The 21527-nt window shown below is 53.5% G+C and overlaps 1 protein-coding gene across 2 annotated transcripts in view; it reads left to right on the top strand.

The window, feature by feature from the left end:
* The window catches only part of ABCA3 (ATP binding cassette subfamily A member 3), a 30699-nt gene extending 10445 nt beyond the window's left edge, over positions 1-20254 (top strand). Inside the window, exons 5-30 of one of the 2 annotated variants that reach the window (XM_031050254.2) lie at positions 641-900; positions 1607-1723; positions 2279-2399; positions 2957-3130; positions 4075-4256; positions 5401-5547; positions 5942-6071; positions 6743-6897; positions 7732-7887; positions 8223-8433; positions 8729-8879; positions 9415-9513; positions 9715-9907; positions 10721-11024; positions 11941-12214; positions 12752-12956; positions 13398-13617; positions 13865-14023; positions 14520-14692; positions 14980-15114; positions 15237-15431; positions 16341-16528; positions 16626-16796; positions 17212-17399; positions 17506-17579; positions 18544-20254. In XM_031050254.2, the coding sequence (XP_030906114.1) occupies positions 641-900; positions 1607-1723; positions 2279-2399; positions 2957-3130; positions 4075-4256; positions 5401-5547; positions 5942-6071; positions 6743-6897; positions 7732-7887; positions 8223-8433; positions 8729-8879; positions 9415-9513; positions 9715-9907; positions 10721-11024; positions 11941-12214; positions 12752-12956; positions 13398-13617; positions 13865-14023; positions 14520-14692; positions 14980-15114; positions 15237-15431; positions 16341-16528; positions 16626-16796; positions 17212-17399; positions 17506-17579; positions 18544-18675 (4514 nt within the window). In that variant the 3' untranslated portion in view covers positions 18676-20254. The remainder of the gene's footprint in view (positions 1-640; positions 901-1606; positions 1724-2278; positions 2400-2956; positions 3131-4074; positions 4257-5400; positions 5548-5941; positions 6072-6742; positions 6898-7731; positions 7888-8222; positions 8434-8728; positions 8880-9414; positions 9514-9714; positions 9908-10720; positions 11025-11940; positions 12215-12751; positions 12957-13397; positions 13618-13864; positions 14024-14519; positions 14693-14979; positions 15115-15236; positions 15432-16340; positions 16529-16625; positions 16797-17211; positions 17400-17505; positions 17580-18543) is intronic. The other variant, XM_034065168.1, reaches the window with a different exon arrangement.
* The last annotated feature ends 1273 nt before the right edge of the window (positions 20255-21527 follow it).

Below are 21527 nucleotides of genomic sequence, written 5' to 3'. Positions count from 1 at the left end.
ATGAGCAGCATTTGAGTTTCTGTGTAGCAGAAATCCCACATAAAATAAACCAGTTGAAAACTATGTATCATAGAATCCCAGGCTGGTCTGGGTTGGAAGAGACCTTAAAGCTCATCCAATTTCAACCCCCTGCTACGGGCAGGGACACCTTCACCTTCCACTAGACCAGGTTGCTCCGGGCCCTGTCCAGCCTGGCCTCTTTTATGCACAAAACTTTAAAGGCAAATGTGTGAGTAACAGGATATATTCTTCCTCACCGAAACCTCTGTAGTATCATGTGTTCTCTTGGATACATAAAAAGAAGGGACCAACCATAAGCTCAGTGACATTGGTTGTAGTGAATGGTGTCCAAAGATAAAGCCATGTCTGCAGAAAGGCCACTGCAGTTTGAATTGAGTTTTCTTGCCAGCTGCTTTGAATTGATGATTATGGGAGATCTAAATGGCCAATGTAAATCCTTCCTGAGCCCTTCTGTGTCCACAGGAGGGTGTTGATAGTCACATTTAGTTTGCTTTTCCTACAAGCTCCCTCCTCTTCTTCCCAAGCAGTCCCTCCTCAGTGGCTATTTCTCTCTTTCTGCTAACGCCTCCTTCCAAACCCTGGACCCATCTATATTCCACTGTGCTGTTTCTCCATGCAGGTTATATCCGGGAAGGTTTTCTGGCAGTACAACATGCAGTGGACAGAGCCATCATGCAGCACCACGCCAATGCCAGCTCCGCCAGCCTGCTGGAGACCATCACGGTGGTGGTGCAGCGCTTCCCCTACCCGGCGTATGTCAACGACCTCTTCCTCCTGGCCATCCAGAACCAGCTCCCCCTGCTGCTCATGCTCAGCTTCACCTACACCTCGCTCAACATCGTCCGCGCTGTCGTGCATGAAAAGGAGAAGAAGCTGAAGGTAATGTGAGTGGTGAGACACACGGGTGCTCCCCTGCCTTTGTTTTCCAATGGACGCTGCCTTTAGATGAGGAACAAAATCCCTGTGGGATGTGGAGCCAGTGAGCAGGAGGTGGGAGTGGCAGCAGATTAGCAAGTCCCAAGGAGGAATGTCGTTAATCCTGCTGTCAGGACACAGCTCAGCTCTCCTTGCTGTGCAGCCAACGCTGATTGGTGTTTCTCTTGGGCTGGAAGGTGGCTTGGAGAAAGGACAACACTTGTGGACTCAGAGTTCAGTGTGTGGGAAGCAAGTTGTTTGTCTCTTGGACATAGAAACCCATGTGTCTGAGCTGTTTTGTGGGGGTGGCTGGAGCTCTGCTGATGGTGGTTGCGACAGCAGGTCTGAGTGTGCAGGACTTGGCTTGCTCTGTTTGTTTGGGTTGTCCTTCCTCTGCCTTGCTGGCACTGGCTGCTGTGGGTCTGGGTTCAGCTCAGCTACCTGCAGAGATGTTTTCCTTCACTGGTGGCCACAGAGGATCCAGGGAGCTGAAGGACACCATGTGATGCTAAGGCTGCACAGGACCACTTTGATGGCACCTGGGGTTGCCACCTCCCTCACTAGTGCTGCAAGGCAAAGCCACATCACCCTGACCGAGGTCTCCACCTCGCTCTGGCAATGGCTAGGAAATGTGGGTGCAGCCCTGGGTGACAGTGTGACCTCCCCACAGGAGTACATGCACATGATGGGCCTCAGCAACTGGTTGCACTGGAGTGCCTGGTTCCTCATGTTCTTCCTCTTTCTTCTGGTGTCTGTGTTTTTCGTCACCGTGCTCTTCTGTGTCAAGGTGAGTGTCCTTCCCCAGGCCAGGAGCTCTGTTCTGGTGCAAGTGCAGGGTTGGGAAGGCTCCTCTCACATGGGTTGGACTGGTTTTGTGTCTCAGGACACCTCTATGTGTAGTGGAGGCTGGAGTTGGCCTTTTCTAGAGCAGGGTGGGCAGCACTGTGACCCCACAGCTCCCTTGCACAGCAAAGGGAACCTCCCCTGGCAGGAGCTGGGGGGTGGGAGCCCCACTAGGGAGTCCAAGCATTTCATGCACAGCCAACCACCCTGCTCCCATCCTGCGTGCCCTTGCAGGGACTCGAGCTCTTGTCTTTCATACGCACACCATGAGAGCCAGGAGATGGCTGCCTGGATGCTGAGCAAGGTGTCCCCTGCCTCTGAGACCCCATGTCACATGGGGGCAATCTGCATTTCCTTCCCCTGGAGTGTTCTAGGAGGGCCTGGGCATTCTCACCCATCTCTGTTTGTCTCTAACCCATGGGGGACATCAGGTCTCAGGTGCTCACACATGTAGCCATGGGAAGCTTCAGCCTGGAGTGTAACCAGGTTTTCTTGGTAGGTGAGTGAACAGGGAGCAGTTCTGACCAATAGCGACCCCACGCTGGTGTTCACCTTCCTCGCCATCTTCTCCATCTCCTCTATCTCCTTCAACTTCATGGTGAGCACCTTCTTCTCTAGAGGTGAGTCCCTCCACAGCTGCTTCCTGTGTTGCTGACCTGTGGGGCTGGGGGAACATTATGGGCCTCAGGGTGTAAAATCTTTGGTTAATTTTTGTTGGGAGGCAGCTCTGGAGGTTATCAGTCCATCCTGGGACCACTGGGTCCAGAGTTACATGACATTGCACAGGGCTCTGTGTAGGAGAACTTGCTATGACATGTGGTGGGGGGGACCTTTCTTTTTTGGATGTATTTTCCCCACAGTGCATGGGAAGGGATGTGTGTCCTGTTGCTTCCCAATCCAGACAGGCTCATGCATTAGGGCCTCATCTGGCTGTCTTAGTCCCAGGTCACTCTGATCTGGCGGGGACAGGGTGCTTCTGCAGTGGCCCACCGTGGGGGTGGGTTCTCTTGCTTCTCCTGCCTTGACATGGGACATGGGCACGTCCTCGTCCTGCCTTCATGTAACCACGTTTCAAACAAAAGGCTTGGATCTCCCTGAAGGGAAAGCTGGTGAGAAGTATTTGGTGACATCACCATGTTACTGATGTTTTCCTTCTTGCTTTTCCCTGTGCTGGCAGCAAATGTTGCGGCTGCTGCTGGCGGCTTCCTCTACTTCTTCTCCTACATCCCTTACTTCTTCATCTCACCCCGCTACGACTTGATGTCCCACAGCCAGAAGCTGGCATCCTGCCTCATCTCCAATGTAGCCATGGCCATGGGGGCACAGCTTATAGGCATGTTTGAAGGAAAAGGTGAGCAAAGACTTCCCCTCCCTTGGGAGAGGAGCCAGCCCTTTGGGTTGGATTGGTTTGTATGTGGTGTGAAGGGTGGAAAGAAGCCATCATAGAATCCCAGGCTGGTTTGAGTTGGAAGGTGCCTTAAAGCTCATCCAGTTCCAACTCTCTGCCACAGGTAGGGACACCTTCCACCAGACCAGGTTGCTCCAAGCCCCATCCAACCTGGCCTTGAACACTGCCAGGGATGGGGCAGCCACAGCTTCTCTGGGCACCCTGTGCCAGCGCCTCAGCACCCTCACAGAGAGGGACTTCTGCCTAAGAGTGCATCTGAATCTCCTCTGTCTCAGTTTAAAACCATTCCCCCTTGGCCTCTCACTAGTCAGGGTCACAGAGTTAGGGGAAGTATTTTCCTGCTCTTCATGAGAGCCATGTCCCTCCAGACCCATGTCCCTGGCAGTCTGGGCTTTGCAAAATGCCATCATGACTTTAATTACCAAACAAATGCTGTTCTGATCTAGGGGATGGGGATCTGTTGCATTTCCTCCTTCCCAATATATATATTTATTTCCTGTGTTAATAGAATTTGCTGCTGGTTCCAGCAGAGGCCATGATTTTGCAAAATGATGGCAGTAAAAAGGCAGCTGTGGTGATGGAGGGGCTGGAGAAGAGATTGCATCTTCCCTGGGTGGTTGCAGAAAACATGATGAAAGAAGCATGATGAGGTGGAGACTCTTGAGACCATAGAATCATAGAAGATGGGATTCATCATAAGATAGATCACAGAGACATCAGTGTGCTTTCTGCTGCATCTTTTCCATTTATAGAAGGGATTGCAGAGCTGTGCACATGCTTCTAGTTCTTGCCCAGCAAATTAGGACAGGGATGTTGTCTGAGAGTCTTGCAGAGCGCTTTGTCCTTCTGGGAATGCAGAGGTAGGCAGTGCCCCGTGTGCTTTGCAGGAACTGGCATTCAATGGAGGGACCTCATGAAGCCCGTCAGCGTGGATGACAACTTCACATTGGCCCAGGTGCTGGGGATGCTGCTCCTGGATTCAGTGCTCTATGGCCTGGTAGCCTGGTACGTGGAGGCCGTCTTCCCAGGGCAGTATGGTGTGCCCCAGCCATGGTACTTCTTCTTGACGGTGAGCATTGCTTAAGACCCCTTCCAATGGGCATTGCTCAGGGATAGACCCTGCTTCTGTGCTAAAGTGAAGTACAAAGGTGACCTCCAAAGTCAAGGGGTCTGCAATATATCTGCAGTAAAGGCTGAAGCAGCTGGATTTCTTTTACTGAAGTTTTTCTTGGCTTTAAATTCTTGTCCCAGCACTTCTTGGTGTGCAGGATGTTGTTAAACATCTCTGTGCCCAAGTGAAGGCATTGGAGAGAGGAGCCCCAGGAGGGAGCAACCAGATCCAGTAATTTGAAACTCTGTCCAGGTGGACCTGAATGATCTGTGTCCTGCTGCCAGCCCCTCCATGCTGTACCAGGGGATGGGTGACAGCTGTCACCCCATCAGCTGAGCTGCACTTGCTCTGCCAAGTCTCTGCCATCATCTTCAGTGGCTGTGGTGGTTACTGCAGCTCAGCTGATGGCTCAGAATTCCTTAAGCCACAGTGATGCCATCAATTTTGATCCTGTATGTAGATCCCTTGTCATTGGATCGGGACATTTTTCCTCCCCTCCTTTCAATTCCTTACCCCAGCATGGTTTCACACTACCATTCCACTCCCTCTTGCAGCTAGACCAGGTTACGGAGATCCACTGTCTGCCAAAAGCCACAGTAGGATGTTGGGTTTGCATCCAGGAGCTGTTGAATTATTATTTCCACAGGGATTTGAGCTCCCAAAAGCTTATCTTCATTCCTAGAGAGCCAGGGCAAAAAAAAAAGGCTGTAATTGCAGCAGCTGGACCCTAGGCTTTTTGTATTTGGAGGCGATGATCATCCATTGCATGGACTCTTGTGGGCAGGCTGCTTTTGCAGTTTTGCTTCTCATGGAAGTGTTGACCTTTTCCGTGGGAATGTACATGGGGAAAAGCTGCCTGTGTAATCACAGGCAATCCTGCTGTAAGGGAGAAGCAAGGGAAGGCAGCAGGGCAGAGAGCAGTGTAATACTCTGTCTAACTTGCCTGCTGAAGATGTGCTGGTTGGCAATTCCCAGGCCAAGGACATGGTCTGGGAGGTCCCTGGGAGGCATCTGCATGGGAGGAAAAGGATGGCCGAGGCTGAAGAGAAAAGATGGTCTGAGCCTAATCCTGAGTTTCTTTCTCTCTGCCTTCTTCCACCAGCCCTCATACTGGTGTGGGCGCCCCAGGACTGTAGTGGGAAAAGAGAAGGAGGAGGAGGAGGACCCTGAGAAAGCTCTGAAGAGCCAATACATTGAGGAGGAACCTGCTGACCTCGTGTCAGGAATCAAAATAAAGCACCTTTCCAAGGTACTGACTGCCCAGCACAGCACTAGCACATCATGACACTGGTTTTGTAAAACCCACTGCCTGCAGGCAGCTTCTTCACCATTTCCCTGCCCTCTTTGCCTAGGGCTCTGCTCCTTGGCTGCTCTGAGGCAGGTAAGGCTCTTTGCCAGAGCTGGCTGCATTTTGGTGTGGGCTGAAGTATTGGATACTTATAGATGTATTGAACATCTGTATTTAGCCTGACATGTTTGACATATTTGACATCTGTATTTAACCTGTTGACATCTGAATTTAACCTGAGTGAGACCTGTTGTCTAATGCCAACAGCATGTGAGCATCATGGGCTTTGCCTGCTGGGTGGAGCAGAGGGGACAGGTCTGAGAACAGCATCAACTCATTACTGTGATCTCCTCAGGTCTTCAAAGTGGGAAACAAGATGAAAGAGGCAGTCAAGGACTTAACGGTGAACATGTATGAAGGGCAGATCACTGTCCTGTTGGGACACAATGGTGCTGGGAAGACCACCACTCTGTCCATGCTCACAGGTAGGAGCCACTTCCTGCTGTGGGGCTGGCACATGGCAGGGAAAAGCTGATGGCTTGACTTGCAAAGGGGAGGTGAACCCCATCTCTGAAGTTGGAGAGGGGGTTTTCTGTTCCATGGAGTACCCTTGGTTCACCGAGCTGTTGGCCAGGGCTGCTGGGGTAGTGAGGGGCAGGTCACTGCCTGGGGCGATGGAGGGAGGGTGGGGGTCCTTGCTCAGCCCTCCATGAAAGTGGGGTCAGCCAGTGGGGACAGTGACAGCCAGTCTCTGTGTTGGAGAGCCCTGAGAAGAGGAAGGACCTACTGTAGGATGGGTCTCTCTAGGCTTCCTCCTGGGAAGGTCATATGGGCACAGAGGGACAGAGAACAGGGAAGGGAGGACAATCAAAGTCACCATACCCACCAAATAGGCTGCCCAGAGCTCAGCAGGTTAAGAATTACAAAGTCCAGTTCTTGGCCTGTGCCCGCTCTGGCAGCACTGCCAGCTCCACCTCCCCTCTATGAGGATGTTCCTCACCCACGTATGGATGCCATGCAGCCCACCCTGTGTGGCAGGAGGAGGCTGCTGTGCCTGAGCTTAAGCAAGAGACTGGCTTGCTCCAGCTTCTGGCAACAAACTTGGCAGGGGATGCTCAGCAGGACTCTCACATTTCCTTGTGTCTGCTCCCCCCAGGGCTGCACTCTCCAACAGGTGGGCAGGCATACATCAACGGTTATGAGATCTCCCAGGACATGATACTAATCCGCCGCAGCCTGGGCCTGTGTCCCCAGCATGATGTCCTCTTTGACAACATGACAGTGGAAGAGCACCTCCACTTCTATGCAGGGGTGAGCACAAGGGAGACAGCCCTGGGAACACCCTGCAGTCACCTGTGACTTCATGTGGCTGGGAAAGTGTGATGAGATTCATCAGGTGCATTCAGAAGAGGCCACAAAAATGATCAGAGGGTGTAACACCTCTTCTCTGGAGCCAGGCTGAGAGAGCTGGGCTTGTTCAGCCTGGACAAGAGAAGGCTCCTTAAGGGGAGACCTTAGAGCAGCTCCAGTGCCTGAAGGGGCTACAAGAAACCTGGAGAGGGGCTTTGGACAAGGGCCTGTAGGGACAGGACAAGGGGGAATGGCTTTAACCTGACAGAGGGGAGATTGAGATGAGCTCTTAGGCAGAAGTTCTTCCCTGTGAGGGTGCTGAGGCACTGGCACAGGGTGCCCAGAGAAGCTGTGGCTGCCCCATCCCTGGCAGTGTCCAAGGCCAGGCTGAAAGGGGCTCTGAGCAACCTGGTCTGGTGGAAGGTGTCTGTGCCTGTGGCAGTGGGCTGGAACTGGATGAGCTTGAAGGTCCCTTCCAAACACAAACCATTCTCTGATTCTATCAAAAGCAGAACAGCCCTTGCCTCCTCTTTCCACCTCATCTGCAGGTAGGAGCTCCTTGCTTGGGTGATGGAGGAGTGGAGGGTCACAGGCAGCATGGCTCTGTGGAAACCCCCACATGAACTGTGCCAACTCCTTCAGGTTTGGGCAGCGATCAGTCTCTGTGCTTCCCCACTTTCCCGCCTGGCAGTATGGTGGGGTTCAGCTGCCACTGGCTGATGTGGTGGGAAGAGTCTTTGCCAGCTTCCCTGTGCCCTGCAGGCAGCCTTAACCCTCCCTTCCCCTGTCTGACAGCTGAAGGGGTACCCACCCTCCAAGTGCCCCGAGGAGATCAACCACATCCTGAGGATCCTCAACCTGGAGGACAAGCGCCACTCCCTGACCAAGGCACTCTCTGGTGGGATGAAGCGCAAGCTCTCCATTGGTATCGCCCTCATCGGGGACTCCAAGGCAAGCATCTTCCATGGGGCTGACCTCAGACCTTCCTCCCTGGGGCCAGTGTAGGTCCTTCTAGTGTCTCTGAGGTTGTTTCTCACCCTTGGTGAGCCAGTAGGAGATGCTGGGACAGTGAGGAAGGGGCAGGAGCACCTTCAAGGAGGAGACAATTGTGAGGATAACACCCTGAGGCTGTGGTGCAGCTCTGCTGCCTGGTAGCTGCTCCTGCAAGCAGAAACATCATATGCATGCTGTGGGGTCAAGGCTCCTTGTGGGCCCTGGCATTGTCCCTTCCTGCACTGCTGTGCTTCTCCCACCCTTTCTGACCAGCACCCACCTCCTATGCGCAGGTGGTGATGCTGGATGAGCCGACATCAGGGATGGACCCAGCCTCTCGTAGGGCCACGTGGGACCTTCTGCAGCAGCAGAGGAGCAACCGCACCATCCTGCTGACCACGCACTTTATGGATGAGGCTGACCTGCTGGGGGACCGCATCGCTATCATGGCCAAGGGCGAGCTGCAGTGCTGTGGTTCCTCACTCTTCCTTAAGCGTAAATATGGTAAGGAAGGAGCTGGCAGGATGTGCTTGAGGTCTTCTTCATGCCAAGAATGAGCAGGAGGTGGATACAGGGCAGGGAGGGGGACCCACTGCTCTTTGTCTGTTACTGCTTGCTACCCATCTTGCTGTTCTGTCTCTTCTGAGGCCCATCCCCATGTTTGCTCTTGCATCATGTCCATAGCCCAGGCAAAACCATCAATGTTCTGCGGTGCCTCAGCCTCCCTCTGCTCCAGCACTGGAGGGCCAGGCTGGGCTGTGATTTACCTTCCTCTCTCTTCTCTTGTGCCTCTGTCCAGGGGCAGGATATCACATGGTGATGGTGAAGGAGCCCTACTGTAACCTGGGGGAGATCTCCCGTCTCATCTGTCAGTACGTGCCCAATGCCACCATGGAGAGCAATGCTGGGGCAGAGCTGTCCTTCATCCTGCCCAAGGAGAGCACACACAGGTAACAGCATCATCCCCTGCTTGTCCTCATCTTGGGACCCCTCTTGTAGATGATCTCCAGAGGTCCCTTCCAACCCTAATGGTTCTGTGATGGTGTGATCCGTACACACTGGGGCACACACTGTCCTCGTGGGCTTGCTGAAAAGGGAAGCTTCTCTTCGCATCAGTGCTGGTCGTGGGAAATGGGGTTTGGTTCCTCCCTTGTGTCTGCTGTTGTGTTGCTCTTTTGCCCCCGTGGCCACCATGTCACTGCCCTTGCACTGGGTTTTGATAGTTGGTGATGGCTGTGGTGTGGATCAGGCTGGTTTAGCTCCAGAATCAGATCTACGGATAGCTGAGGCTGCCTGTGGCAAGAAAGAGCAGAAGATGGAACCCAGAAGCTGCTCTCAGGGAGGTTGGGGTGTTTAGTGCTGCAGGTGTCCCCAGAGCTGGCTGCAGGACTCAAACCACCTGCAGGACTGATGCCCAGAGGGCCTTAGCCTCAGAGTGCCTCCTCTCATGAGCATCAGCATCTAACACCTTGCTTCTTTGTCCAGGTTTGAGGCCCTGTTCACAGAGCTGGAGCAGAGGCGGGAGGAGCTGGGCATCGCCAGCTACGGCGCCTCTGTCACCACCATGGAGGAAGTCTTCCTGAGGTAGGCAGGGGGAGGCTGGCTCTGGTGGTGACCAGTCCCCATGTGCTTCAGTGACCTCAGTGTCCTACACAGCTCCCTTGGGGACATGTTGGGTTTTGTGTCTTGGATTTGTCTTCCCCAGCTTGCTCAAGAGCAAGGATCAAGAACAGCTTGAGCCTGTCTGGGTCTGTATTTCATCACCCACTTTCCCTCCTGGCACAGGGTTGGGAAGCTTGTGGACTCCAGCATGGATATCCAGGCCATCCAGCTGCCTGCTCTCCAGTACCAGCACGAGAGACGCTCCAATGACTGGGCCATGGATGATTCCAGCAGCCTGAGTGGGATGACAGACATGACGGATGACAGTGGGGCTCTCATTACTGAGGACTGCTCCAGCATCAAGCTCAACACCGGGGTGAGTGCTGTGAATACAGGTGCAGCAGGAACAGGGATAGGGCATGGGAAGGGGGGCTTTGGAGCAGGGTTACCCAGTGGAGCCTAACCCATGGCTGGTCTTGTGCATGGTTTGAAAGATTGAACTGGAAGGTCAAACTAGAATCTGCATCTTTAGGGCAAATTATTTTTAGGGTTGTTGGCATTGCTCACTAGCATCCTCTTCATCTTGAGGTCTACAGAGATGCTCTTGAAGGTGTCCCAGGTGACCTGAAGTGGTTTTTGCTCCATCACTTGGGATTTCCAGCAGGAAGATGAGAAAAACTATCTCCCTTCCCTTGTTAGGCTGTGTTTCAGATCCCTGGCAGCTCTTCACTGCCCACTGCCTATGTGCCTGTGATGAATTTCCTCACACTTCTTCAGGGCATGTCCCAGAGGTAGAAGGAGAGAAAGATGTTTATGGGTTTAAAGAGCAAAGAAGGTGCTTGCAGTGGCTGGTTCCTCCCAGGCAGCTCAGCTGATTGCGTGGGCAAGCAGCCGTGTTGCACTAATCCTGTTGTGAACCTCAAGCACTGAGAGGTGGAGGAAGGTAAATGTCGTGGCTGAGGCTGCTTATAATACCTGAGATCTCGAAGTGACTGCATCCCATTGGGAAGCCATGGAGTTTGATGGTCAAGCAGCTGCCTTGCTCATGTCTTTGCAGGCTCAGATGGAGAACAGGCTCTGCTGTGGGCTCATGGGCTACGTGCAGGTGGTTGTGGGGTCATTTCCCCCATCAGCTGCGTGGGGTGATGTGTCTGGTGGGGCTCACTTAACCTGACTTCTCCTCCCCCAGTTCTACCTGTGCTGCCAGCAGTTCTATGCTATGTTCATGAAGCGAGCCATGTACAGCTGGCGCAACTGGAAGATGGTGGCAGCTCAGTTCCTCGTGCCTCTGATCTTCACTGCCTTTGCCCTTGTGGTGGCCAAGACCTTCCCAGGGCCCAGAGACTCATCCCTGCTCCGGCTGACGCTGGAGCCCTATGGCCAGACCATCGTGCCTTTCAGCATCCCAGCCACCACAGCTCTGCCACAGAAGTTGGCTGAGCAGTATGCAGACCTGCTGGATGCCCAGCACCAGTCACCGCTGGAGGTGCTGGGTGAGGAGGGATCAAGGAGCACCCATGGAACAGGCGATGCCTGGGGGCAGTGTGCAGGAGCCATGCACTTCTCTTGGAGGGCTCTTGGTGTGGGTGGCTTAGGTCAAAGCACAGCATATCTGACCTGTCTCCCTGCATGGGAGAGTCCATAGAACCATTGAGTGGTTTCTGTTGGAGGGGACCTTAATGCTCATCCAGTACCAATCCCCTGCCACAGGCAGGGACAACTTCCACCAGACCAGGTTGCTCCAAGCCCCATCCAACCTGGCCTTGAACACTGCCAGGGATGGGGCAGCCACAGCTTCTCTGGGCACCCTGTGCCAGCGCCTCAGCACCCTCACAGGGAAGAACTCCTGCCTAAGAGCTCATCTAAGTGGGCATATAGATAAGAAGTATGAGGTTACCTGACATGACTAGAACTAGTTCTTGCAGAAAAATTCATGTTTCAAAGAGTTTGCAAGGTCTCCTGTCACATTTCCACTCACTGAAAATGTTCAATTCAGAATAGACTCATTAAATTAACTGAACCAAATAAATGGTAGCCCCTGAAATTGGAGCTCAATAAGTGCTCCAAGCAAATGTTACCAGGTGAAAGAACTGCAAAAATACTCAGTTTGAACAGAATTCAAAGTCATCCTCAGTATTTCAGCCCCCCTGCAACAGACATCAGACAGTGGACAAGTTTGAATATTTCTGTTATGCCAAAATTGAGGATAAAGTTTCAGGAACTCTGAGAAACTTCAGTCCCACAGTTGGCAGGACTCCTCCTCACCTGAGCAGAGCTGTGTTTTCCATAACCCTGTGTTCAAGGCCATCATCAGGGCTAGAGTGGGGCGGTAGGGCTGGGGCTGCGTGGGGTCTTTTACAGTTGTCCCCAGTGGTGGATCCTGCTCACAAGAGCTGTGGTGTCTGGCAGGTGGCCTGGAGGAGTACCTCATCTCAAGAGCCTCTGAGGAAGGGGGAGCCTTCAATGAGCACTACATTGCAGCCGCCTCCTTCGACGGAGCTGGGAACCGCACGGTGGTCACTGCGCTCTTCAACAACCAGGCATATCACTCCCCTGCCACAGCCCTGATGCTGGCTGACAACGCTATCTTCAGGGTGCTGGCGGGCCCCAATGCCTCCATCACAGTCACTAACTACCCGCAGCCCCGCAACATCACCGAGAAGGCCAAAGACCAGCTCATGGAGTAAGTCTGATGGCACAGCGCTTGCTTTCCTGCTCAGGATCATATCTTCCATGGGGGCAGCTTGGCTTGGTTATGTGTCAGTAGAGAAACCAGACTGGATCTTCTCATACCCAAACATAGCTGTGATTTAATACTCTGGAGGTCAGGAGGGCAAAACTGTAGGTGACTTACCTGCCTGACCCCATGCACATAGCTCAGGGTTTGGGTATTCCCCTCTAGATACTGGTTGGGATTGGTTTTCTCTTGAGTGGAGAGAGCAGAGGGGACTGTGTGGCCCTCACCAGGGTCTCTGAACCTCACCTGTACCTGAGGGGCATGTGTGGGACTCCACAGAGGCAGAGTGAAGGTTTGTGGTACACTGGGTGGGCTGTGTGCAGGAGATGCTTGTCTTACTAAGGAGCACTTCTGTTGTGGGATGTTCTGCATGCTGGGTGAGCGTAGCTTCCAGAAGGAGCATGGCTTGGGTGTGCTGTCCCTCTGTAGCCTCAGTTTGTCAAGTTGTCCCTGCCCTTACCTGCTCTGCTGCTGTCCCTGCAGAGGCCAGACTGGGTTTGCCATTGCCATCAACCTGCTGTACGGCATGGCCTCACTCGCCAGCACCTTCGCCCTGCTGCTGGTCAGCGAGCGCGCCATCAAGGCCAAGCACGTCCAGTTTGTCAGCGGCGTCTATGTGGTCAACTTCTGGCTTTCTGCCCTGCTCTGGGACATCATCAACTTCCTCATCCCTTGTGCTCTGATGTTGGTGAGTCAGCCTGACACCCTCCTGTCCTCTCCTTGGGTGGGAGCTCTGGGTGCTGCTCCTTTGGGAGGGCTGGGATGTGTGGGGGTGCAGGGAAAAGCATCAGGCCATTGGCATTGCCTCAGTTAATAGAAGGGACCATCAAGAAAGCTGGTTGGCCAGTTGACTGCAGCCTCTGGCACCTGGACACTTGGGTATGGGCACTAGAAAACCTCAGGTACATGGGAGCGTGGAGAGGAATTCCCCAAATCTGCTCTTCTGCATCCCAGTCTGAGAAAGGAGGTTTCTGTCTGCAGGAAGCATGGGCTGCTGTTGGGAGCCATCTAGGGGGTTTATCTGGGTCAGTGCACTGCTGCTGTTACGTTGCTGCTTGGGCTGTTGAGACAAGAAGACATCAGTTGTGGTGAAGACAAATGTGTATCTCTTCACATTGCTGTGCCCCAGGTGATATTCCAAGCCTTTGACGTGCAAGCCTTCACCCAAGACAGCCACCTTGTTGATGTGATGTTGATCTTCCTCCTTTATGGCTGGGCCATCATCCCCCTCATGTACCTCCTCAGCTTCTTCTTCTCGGTGGCAGCCACAGCCTACACCCGCCTCACCATCTTCAACATCCTCTCAGGCACGGCCACCTTCCTTGCAGTCACCATCATGAGTATCCCAGGTGGGTCACTGTCCTCTGTGCCTGCCCAGCACTGCACCATGCCATCACCAAGAAGATCCAGCCCCCAAGGGGACTTTCACCCGAAGGCTGTCCCCACACTAGCAAAAAAAACCCCCTATGACAGTTCGTTATCACCCATTAAACATGACAAAATGTGTTGATTTTCCTTCTGAACTTGGAAGTATCAGGGTCTTTCTCTAAAACCAGCTAACTATAATCTGTTAATCCTCCTGTGTTCTCTTTTCAGAGCTGGGCCTGGTTGACCTTTCCAAAACCCTGGATAAAGTCTTTCTTGTCTTACCCAATTACTGCTTGGGCCAATGCATCAGTGACTTCTACCAGAACTATGAGTTCATTCAGTTTTGTACCTCCTCTGTTGAAGCTATCTTCATCTGCAAGGCGTTCAGTGAGTCTCTATGTTGGTCCTCACCTGCCTATCCCACTGTAGCCACACCGGGGGTCTCTGTGGGGTGGATGGTGGAGGTGGGCAATGTTATGGAGCCTCTACCCCAACATGAGCAGTAGCTCCAGGTGCCATTTTAATGCAAAAACTGGGCAGTGTTTGACACTTGCAGATGATACAATTATGGAATCTTTTCCTTAGTAGTGATTTGGAGGAGATGGGGGCTAGGAGAAGTTTCGTAGACAAGTAAAGAAATCCCAGTCACAGGAGTGACTTGATCTCCTCTGTGCCCCCACTGGGCATCTTATGCTAGACCCCCTCCAGACCTGAATCCTCTGGCAGGAAGCGTTGGGAGGAGCTGTGGGCAGGGAGCCCAGAGTGGGCTGGGATGGACACGAACCCAGCAAAGTTTTGGGCTCGCAGCTTTCTCTGGAGCTTATTTGTCCCTCCCCAAAGTGTGGCTTGATGGAAGTGTTGATTCTGTTCCACCCCTGCTCAGATATCAGTTATCAGATGAACTACTTTTCCTGGGAGACACCTGGGATTGGACGATACCTGACCTCCTTGACCGTCCAGGGTTTCTCCTTCCTCTTCCTCCTTTTCCTCATTGAGACAAACCTTCTCTGGAGACTGAGAACTTTGGTCTGTGGTATCTGCAGGCGGCGGAAATGGGTGAGCTGAAGTGGTGGGAGGGAGAAGTAAGGTGTCCACCAAACCAAGCCCAGGAGTCCCTGTGAGCTGGTGACAGGCCCTCCAAATCACCTTCACAGGGAGCATCCCTGGAGCAGGATGCCTGGGGGGAGTAATCCTGTTAAGGGTGTGGGTTGGCAAAGGGATTAAGGCATCTCCAGAGCTGGCTGATCCTATCCTATAGGATGGATCCTATCTGGGTTGGGGGCACCTGGAGGAACCTGTTTGTCCCACAGCAGCCAAGAGTGTTTTTTCTGTTTGGTGTTTAGGTGGCACTCCTGAACAGGGTGTCTGTGCTGCCAGAGGACCGGGATGTGGCAGATGAGAGGAAGAAGGTTTTGGAGTCACCACCAGAACTTCTGTCATCTCTCAGCAGCCCTCTGGTCATCAAAGAGCTCACCAAGGTGAACAGAGCATGGCCCTTCCTGAGCGTCCTGCTGCTCACCGAACCATGGTCCTTGTGCGGCTGGTAAAGCCACCTCTAGCCTTGCTCTCGGGTAATGACCTGTGCATTGGCCTCCCTCAGGTCTACGACAGCCGGGAGTCCCTGCTAGCAGTGGACAGGATCTCCTTGGCGGTCAGCAAAGGGGAATGCTTTGGCCTTCTGGGCTTCAATGGAGCAGGCAAAACCACCACCTTCAAGATGCTGACTGGTGACGAGAGCATCACGTCGGGGGACGCCTTTGTGGATGGCCACAGCATCCTGGCCAACATCAAGAAGGTATCAAGAGCTGCAGGGCTGGAGGGTGGATTACAGTCCTGGGGCTGGGCCACCTTGCCTCTGGGGAGGACATGGTTGCAGTTGCTAGGGGTGGAAGTAATATCCCAGGAATGTGGAGTCCTTATCTGGCCATGTGGAAGCAATCTCCTCTCCCCCAGGATGATAGATGTTAAGCAAATGGAAGCCAGACCTTCCAAGGGTGGTGAATCCTTCATCAAAGGGTTTAGCTCTGTAGCTGGAAATGTGAAAACTGAGTTAGTGGCAGTTGTATGATGGTCTCTCTAAAACAAGAGGGTCAAACCTTTCCAGAACCCTACTGGAGGTCTCCTTGCTGGTACTTGCCCACCCCTCTGGGAAAAAGCAAAAGATGAGCAGGGGTCAGGCTTTCAGTTCAGTCCCTAGATGCCTTTAGCACTGTCAGCCCCAGATGATGTCAGGCAAGGAGAACATGGGTGATCTGCCCTGAAAGCGTGGCCCTGCTTGCCTCCTCCCCAGGGACACTGTTCTCTTGGGCCCTTGTCCCCAGAGGACACCAGAGTATGGGGGAGGTACAGACCCTCCAGTGCTTTCCTTCTCCTGAGATTCACCTGAAATGGCCCCTCAGACCAAGTAACCAGCATGGCAAGTGCAGCTTGAAACCACGCAGTTGCTGCCACAGAATTGTTAGGGTTGGAAGGGACCTTTGGAGATTGTCTGGTCCAACCCCCAGGCATGTCCAGAGGCATGCTGTGTGTGTCCATCCCCACCAGACCAACTGCTGCAGCAAAGGGGGAATTTCTCTCTTTTTTCACTTGGAGCTGCAGCTCAGTGGGCAGAGGTGCAGCAAAGCCCTGTGGGTGCCAAGGCACCTCCTGGTTTGGAGACTTCCTCACAGGGACCTGATCCCCACTGTGTTCCTCTTGCCCCAAGGTGCAGCAGCGGATCGGCTACTGCCCGCAGTTCGATGCGCTCCTGGAGCACATGACAGGCCGCGAGACGCTGAGCATGTACGCACGGCTGCGGGGCATCCCTGAGCGCTACATCGGCAGCTGCGTGGAGAACATGCTGAGGGGGCTGCTGCTGGAGCCACACGCAGACAAGCTTGTGAGGACCTACAGGTGAGAGGAGGCATGGAGACCCCCCTGCTCCTCCTTTTGTGGCTCTTCCCATGCTCATACCCCTGGTCTCTGTCCCTGTTCCACTCTCCTTCCACAGTGGTGGTAACAAGCGGAAGCTGAGCGCCGGCATTGCACTCATCGGTGGTCCCCCTGTGATCTTTCTGGATGAGCCCTCCACGGGCATGGACCCTGTAGCCCGGCGTTTGCTCTGGGATGCAGTGACACGGACGCGGGAGTGTGGCAAATCGATCATCTTCACCTCCCACAGGTGATGTGTCCGGGCAGGTTTTAGCATGAGAGATTAAAAGGTGGTCAGGAGCGTGGTGTGGTCCAAGGGATCGCACCCACCTCCAGAGCATGGTGGGTTGGGGCACTGACTGCAGCCAGGATAGCCAGCTTTACCCAGATCTCCCTTTTCCAAAAGCCCAGAGAGAAGGGAATCCACATCCAGCCCCTTTCCAGAATCTTCACAAGGTCACAGGCTGGTTTGGGTTGGAAAGCACCGTAAAGCTCATGCAGTTCCAACCCCGTGCCACAGGAAGGGGCGCCTTCCACTAGACCAGGTTGCTCCAAGCCCTGTACAACCTGGCCTTGAACTCTGACAGGGATGGGGCAGCCATAATCTTTCTCTGCTCTGTCTCAGTGCATCTGCCTCACTGAACAAGTCCTCTTCTGTCCTGCAGCATGGAAGAGTGTGAAGCTCTCTGCACACGGCTGGCCATCATGGTGAATGGGCAGTTCAAGTGCCTGGGCAGCCCCCAGCACCTGAAAAGCAAGTTTGGCAGTGGCTACACATTGCTGGCCAAAACACGGAGTGAGGAGGAGAGTGAGCTGCTGGCCTTCAAGGCCTTCGTGGAGAAGACTTTCTCAGGTACCATGAGCTGCTGGAGCAGTTGCACTCCAAGGAAGGGCAGGATGCTTGTCATGAGCTTCCGCAGTTTCCTAACTCAGAGCTTCTCCTTGCTCATCTCTCCCAGGCAGTGTCCTGAAACATGAGCACCAGGGCATGGTACATTACCACTTGACTAACAAGAACCTCAGCTGGGCACAGGTAAGAGGATGCTGGAGTCCATCCCACCCTTTGCAGGAGGCTGGAGGAGCAGCCCAATTTCTGCCCCTTTGTGTGCTCTTCATTCTTTGCTTTCACACTCCCTTTTCTTCCAGAGCCTCTCCCTGTCCAAAATCCAGGTGATTTATGCTGAAAAGTTAAAAAGTGTTTTTTTCCCTGTATTTTTTATTGGTGTGTGAGCTCACAGGGCGCACCATGGGTGCTGAGCTGGGACCGCTTCTTCCCACCCCCACAAACTGACTGCCCTTGACTGCAGCCCTCCAGAAGGAAAGCAGGGTCTCCCTGAAGCAAAAGCTGATCTTGCCTTTGTTTGTACATAGAATCCCAGGCTGGTTTGGGTTGAAGGGACCTTAAAGCTCATCCAGTTCCAACCTCCTGCCACAGGCAGGGACACCTTCCACCAGACCAGGTTGCTCCAAGCCCCTGTGTCCAACCTGGCCTTGAACACTGCCAGGGATGGGGCAGCCACAGCTTCTCTGGGCACCCTGTGCCAGCGCCTCAGCAGCCTCACAGGGAAGAACTTCTGCCTAAGAGCTCATCTCAGTCTCCCCTCTGTCAGGTTAAAGCCATTCCCCCTTGTCCTGTCCCTACAGGCCCTTGTCCAAAACCCGTCTCCAGGTTTCTTGTAGCCCCTTTAGGCACTGGAGCTGCTCTAAGGTCTCCCCTTAAGGAGCCTTCTCCACGCTGAACACCCCCGGCTGTCTCAACCCCAACTCTCATATATACATATATATGTATGTATATATACACCATACATTTTTAAATGGGGTCAGGTACTCCGTTAAACAACCCCTCTCCTGGCTTCCCACTGCCCTCCTGCCAGGAAAGGTGTCACTTTGCCCAGGTTTCCTTGGAGGAAAAAGCTTCCTTTGCTTTCCTTGTCGCAGCCAGCGGGGTTCTCCTGCAGCCAAGGTACCTGCAGTAACTGCTATGCTGTCCCTTGCAGGTCTTCGGGGCCTTGGAGAAAGCCAAAGAGAAGTATCACTTGGAAGACTATTCTGTGAGTCAGATATCCCTGGAGCAAGTCTTCATGAGCTTCACTCGCTTCCAGCACTACAGAGAAGACAGAGGAAAATGAGCAGAAGCCCCCACTGTTGCCCTTCATCACAGACTGGCCCTGCTGCCTATACATAGTATATATAGAGACAGTAATTTATATATCAGCGTGTCTTAAATACTGTATAAATGTATGAAACCTTTCACCTGGGGCGGGGAGGATGGGGCCGTCCCTTCTGCCGCGGGGAACACATGTGGTGTGTGTGCCACGCATGCCACTGCAGATCCATGTGTGCGTGTGCATGTGACACTTCCACTCTCCAGCATTCCTTCCCTTCTATACAGCAAAAACAAAGAGCCCAACAAACAGGGGGAAGCCTGGATGTGTGGAAATGGGTGTTGGGGATTGGGCTGGCAGAGGAGGAGCAGGTTGTGTTCCCCAGGGCCCCTCTGCCCTGTCTAATGCTCACACCCATCAGGGCACTGCTTCGTGGTCTTGGCCCGCATGTTGACGTGTATTGTTAGGTGGTTTGCTTGTGGTTTAACAGAGGCTGTCAAATAGCTTAGATCCAGGTTGCTGGGTTCATTAGAATGCACTATGGTTGCCCTTAGAAGCACTTTGTGTCTGGAAGGCAAGCCTCCTATCTGTCCATCTGTCCACACAGAGGAGGCTCCGTCTTCCTTAACCTCTTAGGAAACACCATCCCCTCCTGCCTGCTTGCCCAGGAGTGGAAGCAAGCATGTCCTGAGGAGCTGGCACCATCCCGAGCGGTGCAGGGGGAACTGGCTGTGTTCAGGAAGCCATGGGATGTGTCCATGGAGCGGTGCCCAGAGCTTGGCCCCTTGGTACAGCACGTGATGGGTCTGGCTGCCAGTGCTCGAGCTGAAGGCAGTGCTGGGTGAGAGGTTTTTGCAGGGCTCCTGGGAATGCTGCTGGGCTCTCATTATTGTATCCATGGAAGGGTTCAACCAGCAGCACTGCTCTGTGCAGCTGCAGGACTGGCATTGAAAGCCAGCAATACTCTCCCTGTGCCCATGTCCGTCCTGCTGTGTTCTCCCATTGCACCTCACACAGCTCCCATGTCCCTATCCTATGTCAACCCTCCTCATCCGCATTGCCTGTGCACCACACCAGGTTGCTCCAGCAGCAGACAGGGCATGAAGGCACTGTCCTGCCCTAGCCTGGCTGTGGGGTTGCTTCTGGACAGAGTGCATAAGGCACCAGCACTGCCCAGCCCTGCCTGCACCAGATCGGAGGCAGCAACTGGGAACTGGGATTTCTTTTTGGCATTTCCCAGTAGCTGGGGTGCTTTTTGTTTTGTTTGTTTTAAATCTGTGTTAATTCTTGTCTGTCTTTAACTAGTCCCTGTGTCACCCAGGGGCAGTCTCTTCCTGGCCAGCTGCTCCGCAGTCAATGCAGAGCTATTTGCACTATAGTAATACACACACTTGCACATACCTAAAGGAATTAATATTTATGGCAAGGGGTGCTGATTCCCTTCCAGTGATTGACTGCATTGTCAGGGGTTGGGTGATATTTTTGGGTTGGGTTTTTGTTTCATTCCTGTGACTGACTCGTTCCTTCCTGTTTTTTTCCCCTTTGCCTAATGTCATTCAAAATGATGGTGCATCATGTTACTAAGAATTTCCCTGGATCTTAACTGTGTGTGGTTTTATTAGTAAGCAGCCAGGAGGTGAATGGCATCCCTGGAATACCTCAGAGCCCATTGGAGTTGCTGGCCTGGAGGGTTTGCTCCCTGGGAGCATCCCTGCAGGCAGTGGAGCCAGTGATGTGGGGCATCATGCATTGGGAAACCCCCAGGACTGGTGTACAAGGAAAGGGAGGAGAGATGCTTCCTGGGGGAGGGTGCCTGGTGCCACCAGGAAGATGCTGGGACTCCCAGTAGCTTAGTTTCTGGGAGAGGAGATGTGGCAGACTGCCTCATGCCTAGAGGACTGCACCTGGGGTGAGGAGCAGAGGGAAAAGAGGGGCTGCAGGAGGGTGAGATGCCAAACTGTCACAGGCTGGCAGCACCCTGACCACAGGGTGGCAACAGGCACCACAGCCAAGACCTCCATCTAATGATATTCCGTTGAGATACTGGTGCCCCCTTTCAAGGTTTAGTCCTGTGGCAGGTGACAGCCCCACAGTGCACATGAATGCCATGGCAGAGCCAGGAGAGAGGAGACAATGGCAAGGGTGGCATCCACTGGTCCCAGCCTACCAATCCTGACCTAAACCAAGAGAGTCTGAACAAAGTGTTCCTGTGGCACACAGCACTGTAACAACCCTCCCCTCACCAAGAGCTGCTGCTGTGCACAGTACTGCTTACCCCAGTTCAGTTCCAGCTGCAGCACAGGGCCAGGCAGCTGCTGCTCCCCTCTTGGCTGCAGTGTGGTCGTTATTCCAATCACAGAAATAATAAAGGGGTTTATTTCTTCCAGTGGGTGTTTCCTTGCCTCCTTTGGAGTCCACAAGCAGCTCCAGTCCTGGTGGGCTCTGTCTGTGCTGGCCTCCTGCTTGCTGCCTTGTAGGGGGGGACAGGTGGATGTCCTCCAAAACCTCACTGGCACAGCTCATCCAGCCTAGAAAAGCCCATGGGCTGAGGAAGTTTTGTGTGCCAGGCACTGCTGGGAGCAAAAGTTGGGCTCCCCATCACTTCAACCACAGGCAGCCACAGCACTCTCCTTACTATGGGACAAAGAAGAACTTGAAGCTCAAAGCACAAGATGGCTTTTGTCATAGAATTCCAGACTGGTTTGGGTTGGAAGGGGCATTAAAGCTCCTCCAGATCCAACCCCCTGCCACAGGCAGGGACACCTTCCACCAGACCAGGTTGCTCCAAGCCCCATCCAACCTGGCCTTGAACACTGCCAGGGATGGGGCAGCCACAGCTTCTCTGGGCACCCTGTGCCAGCGCCTCAGCACCCTCA

This window comes from Melopsittacus undulatus, chromosome 8, assembly GCF_012275295.1.
Source record: "Melopsittacus undulatus isolate bMelUnd1 chromosome 8, bMelUnd1.mat.Z, whole genome shotgun sequence".
NCBI classification, from domain to species: domain Eukaryota; kingdom Metazoa; phylum Chordata; class Aves; order Psittaciformes; family Psittaculidae; genus Melopsittacus; species Melopsittacus undulatus.
Note: the sequence above shows the minus strand (reverse complement) of the source record. Positions and strands in the feature narration are given on the sequence as shown.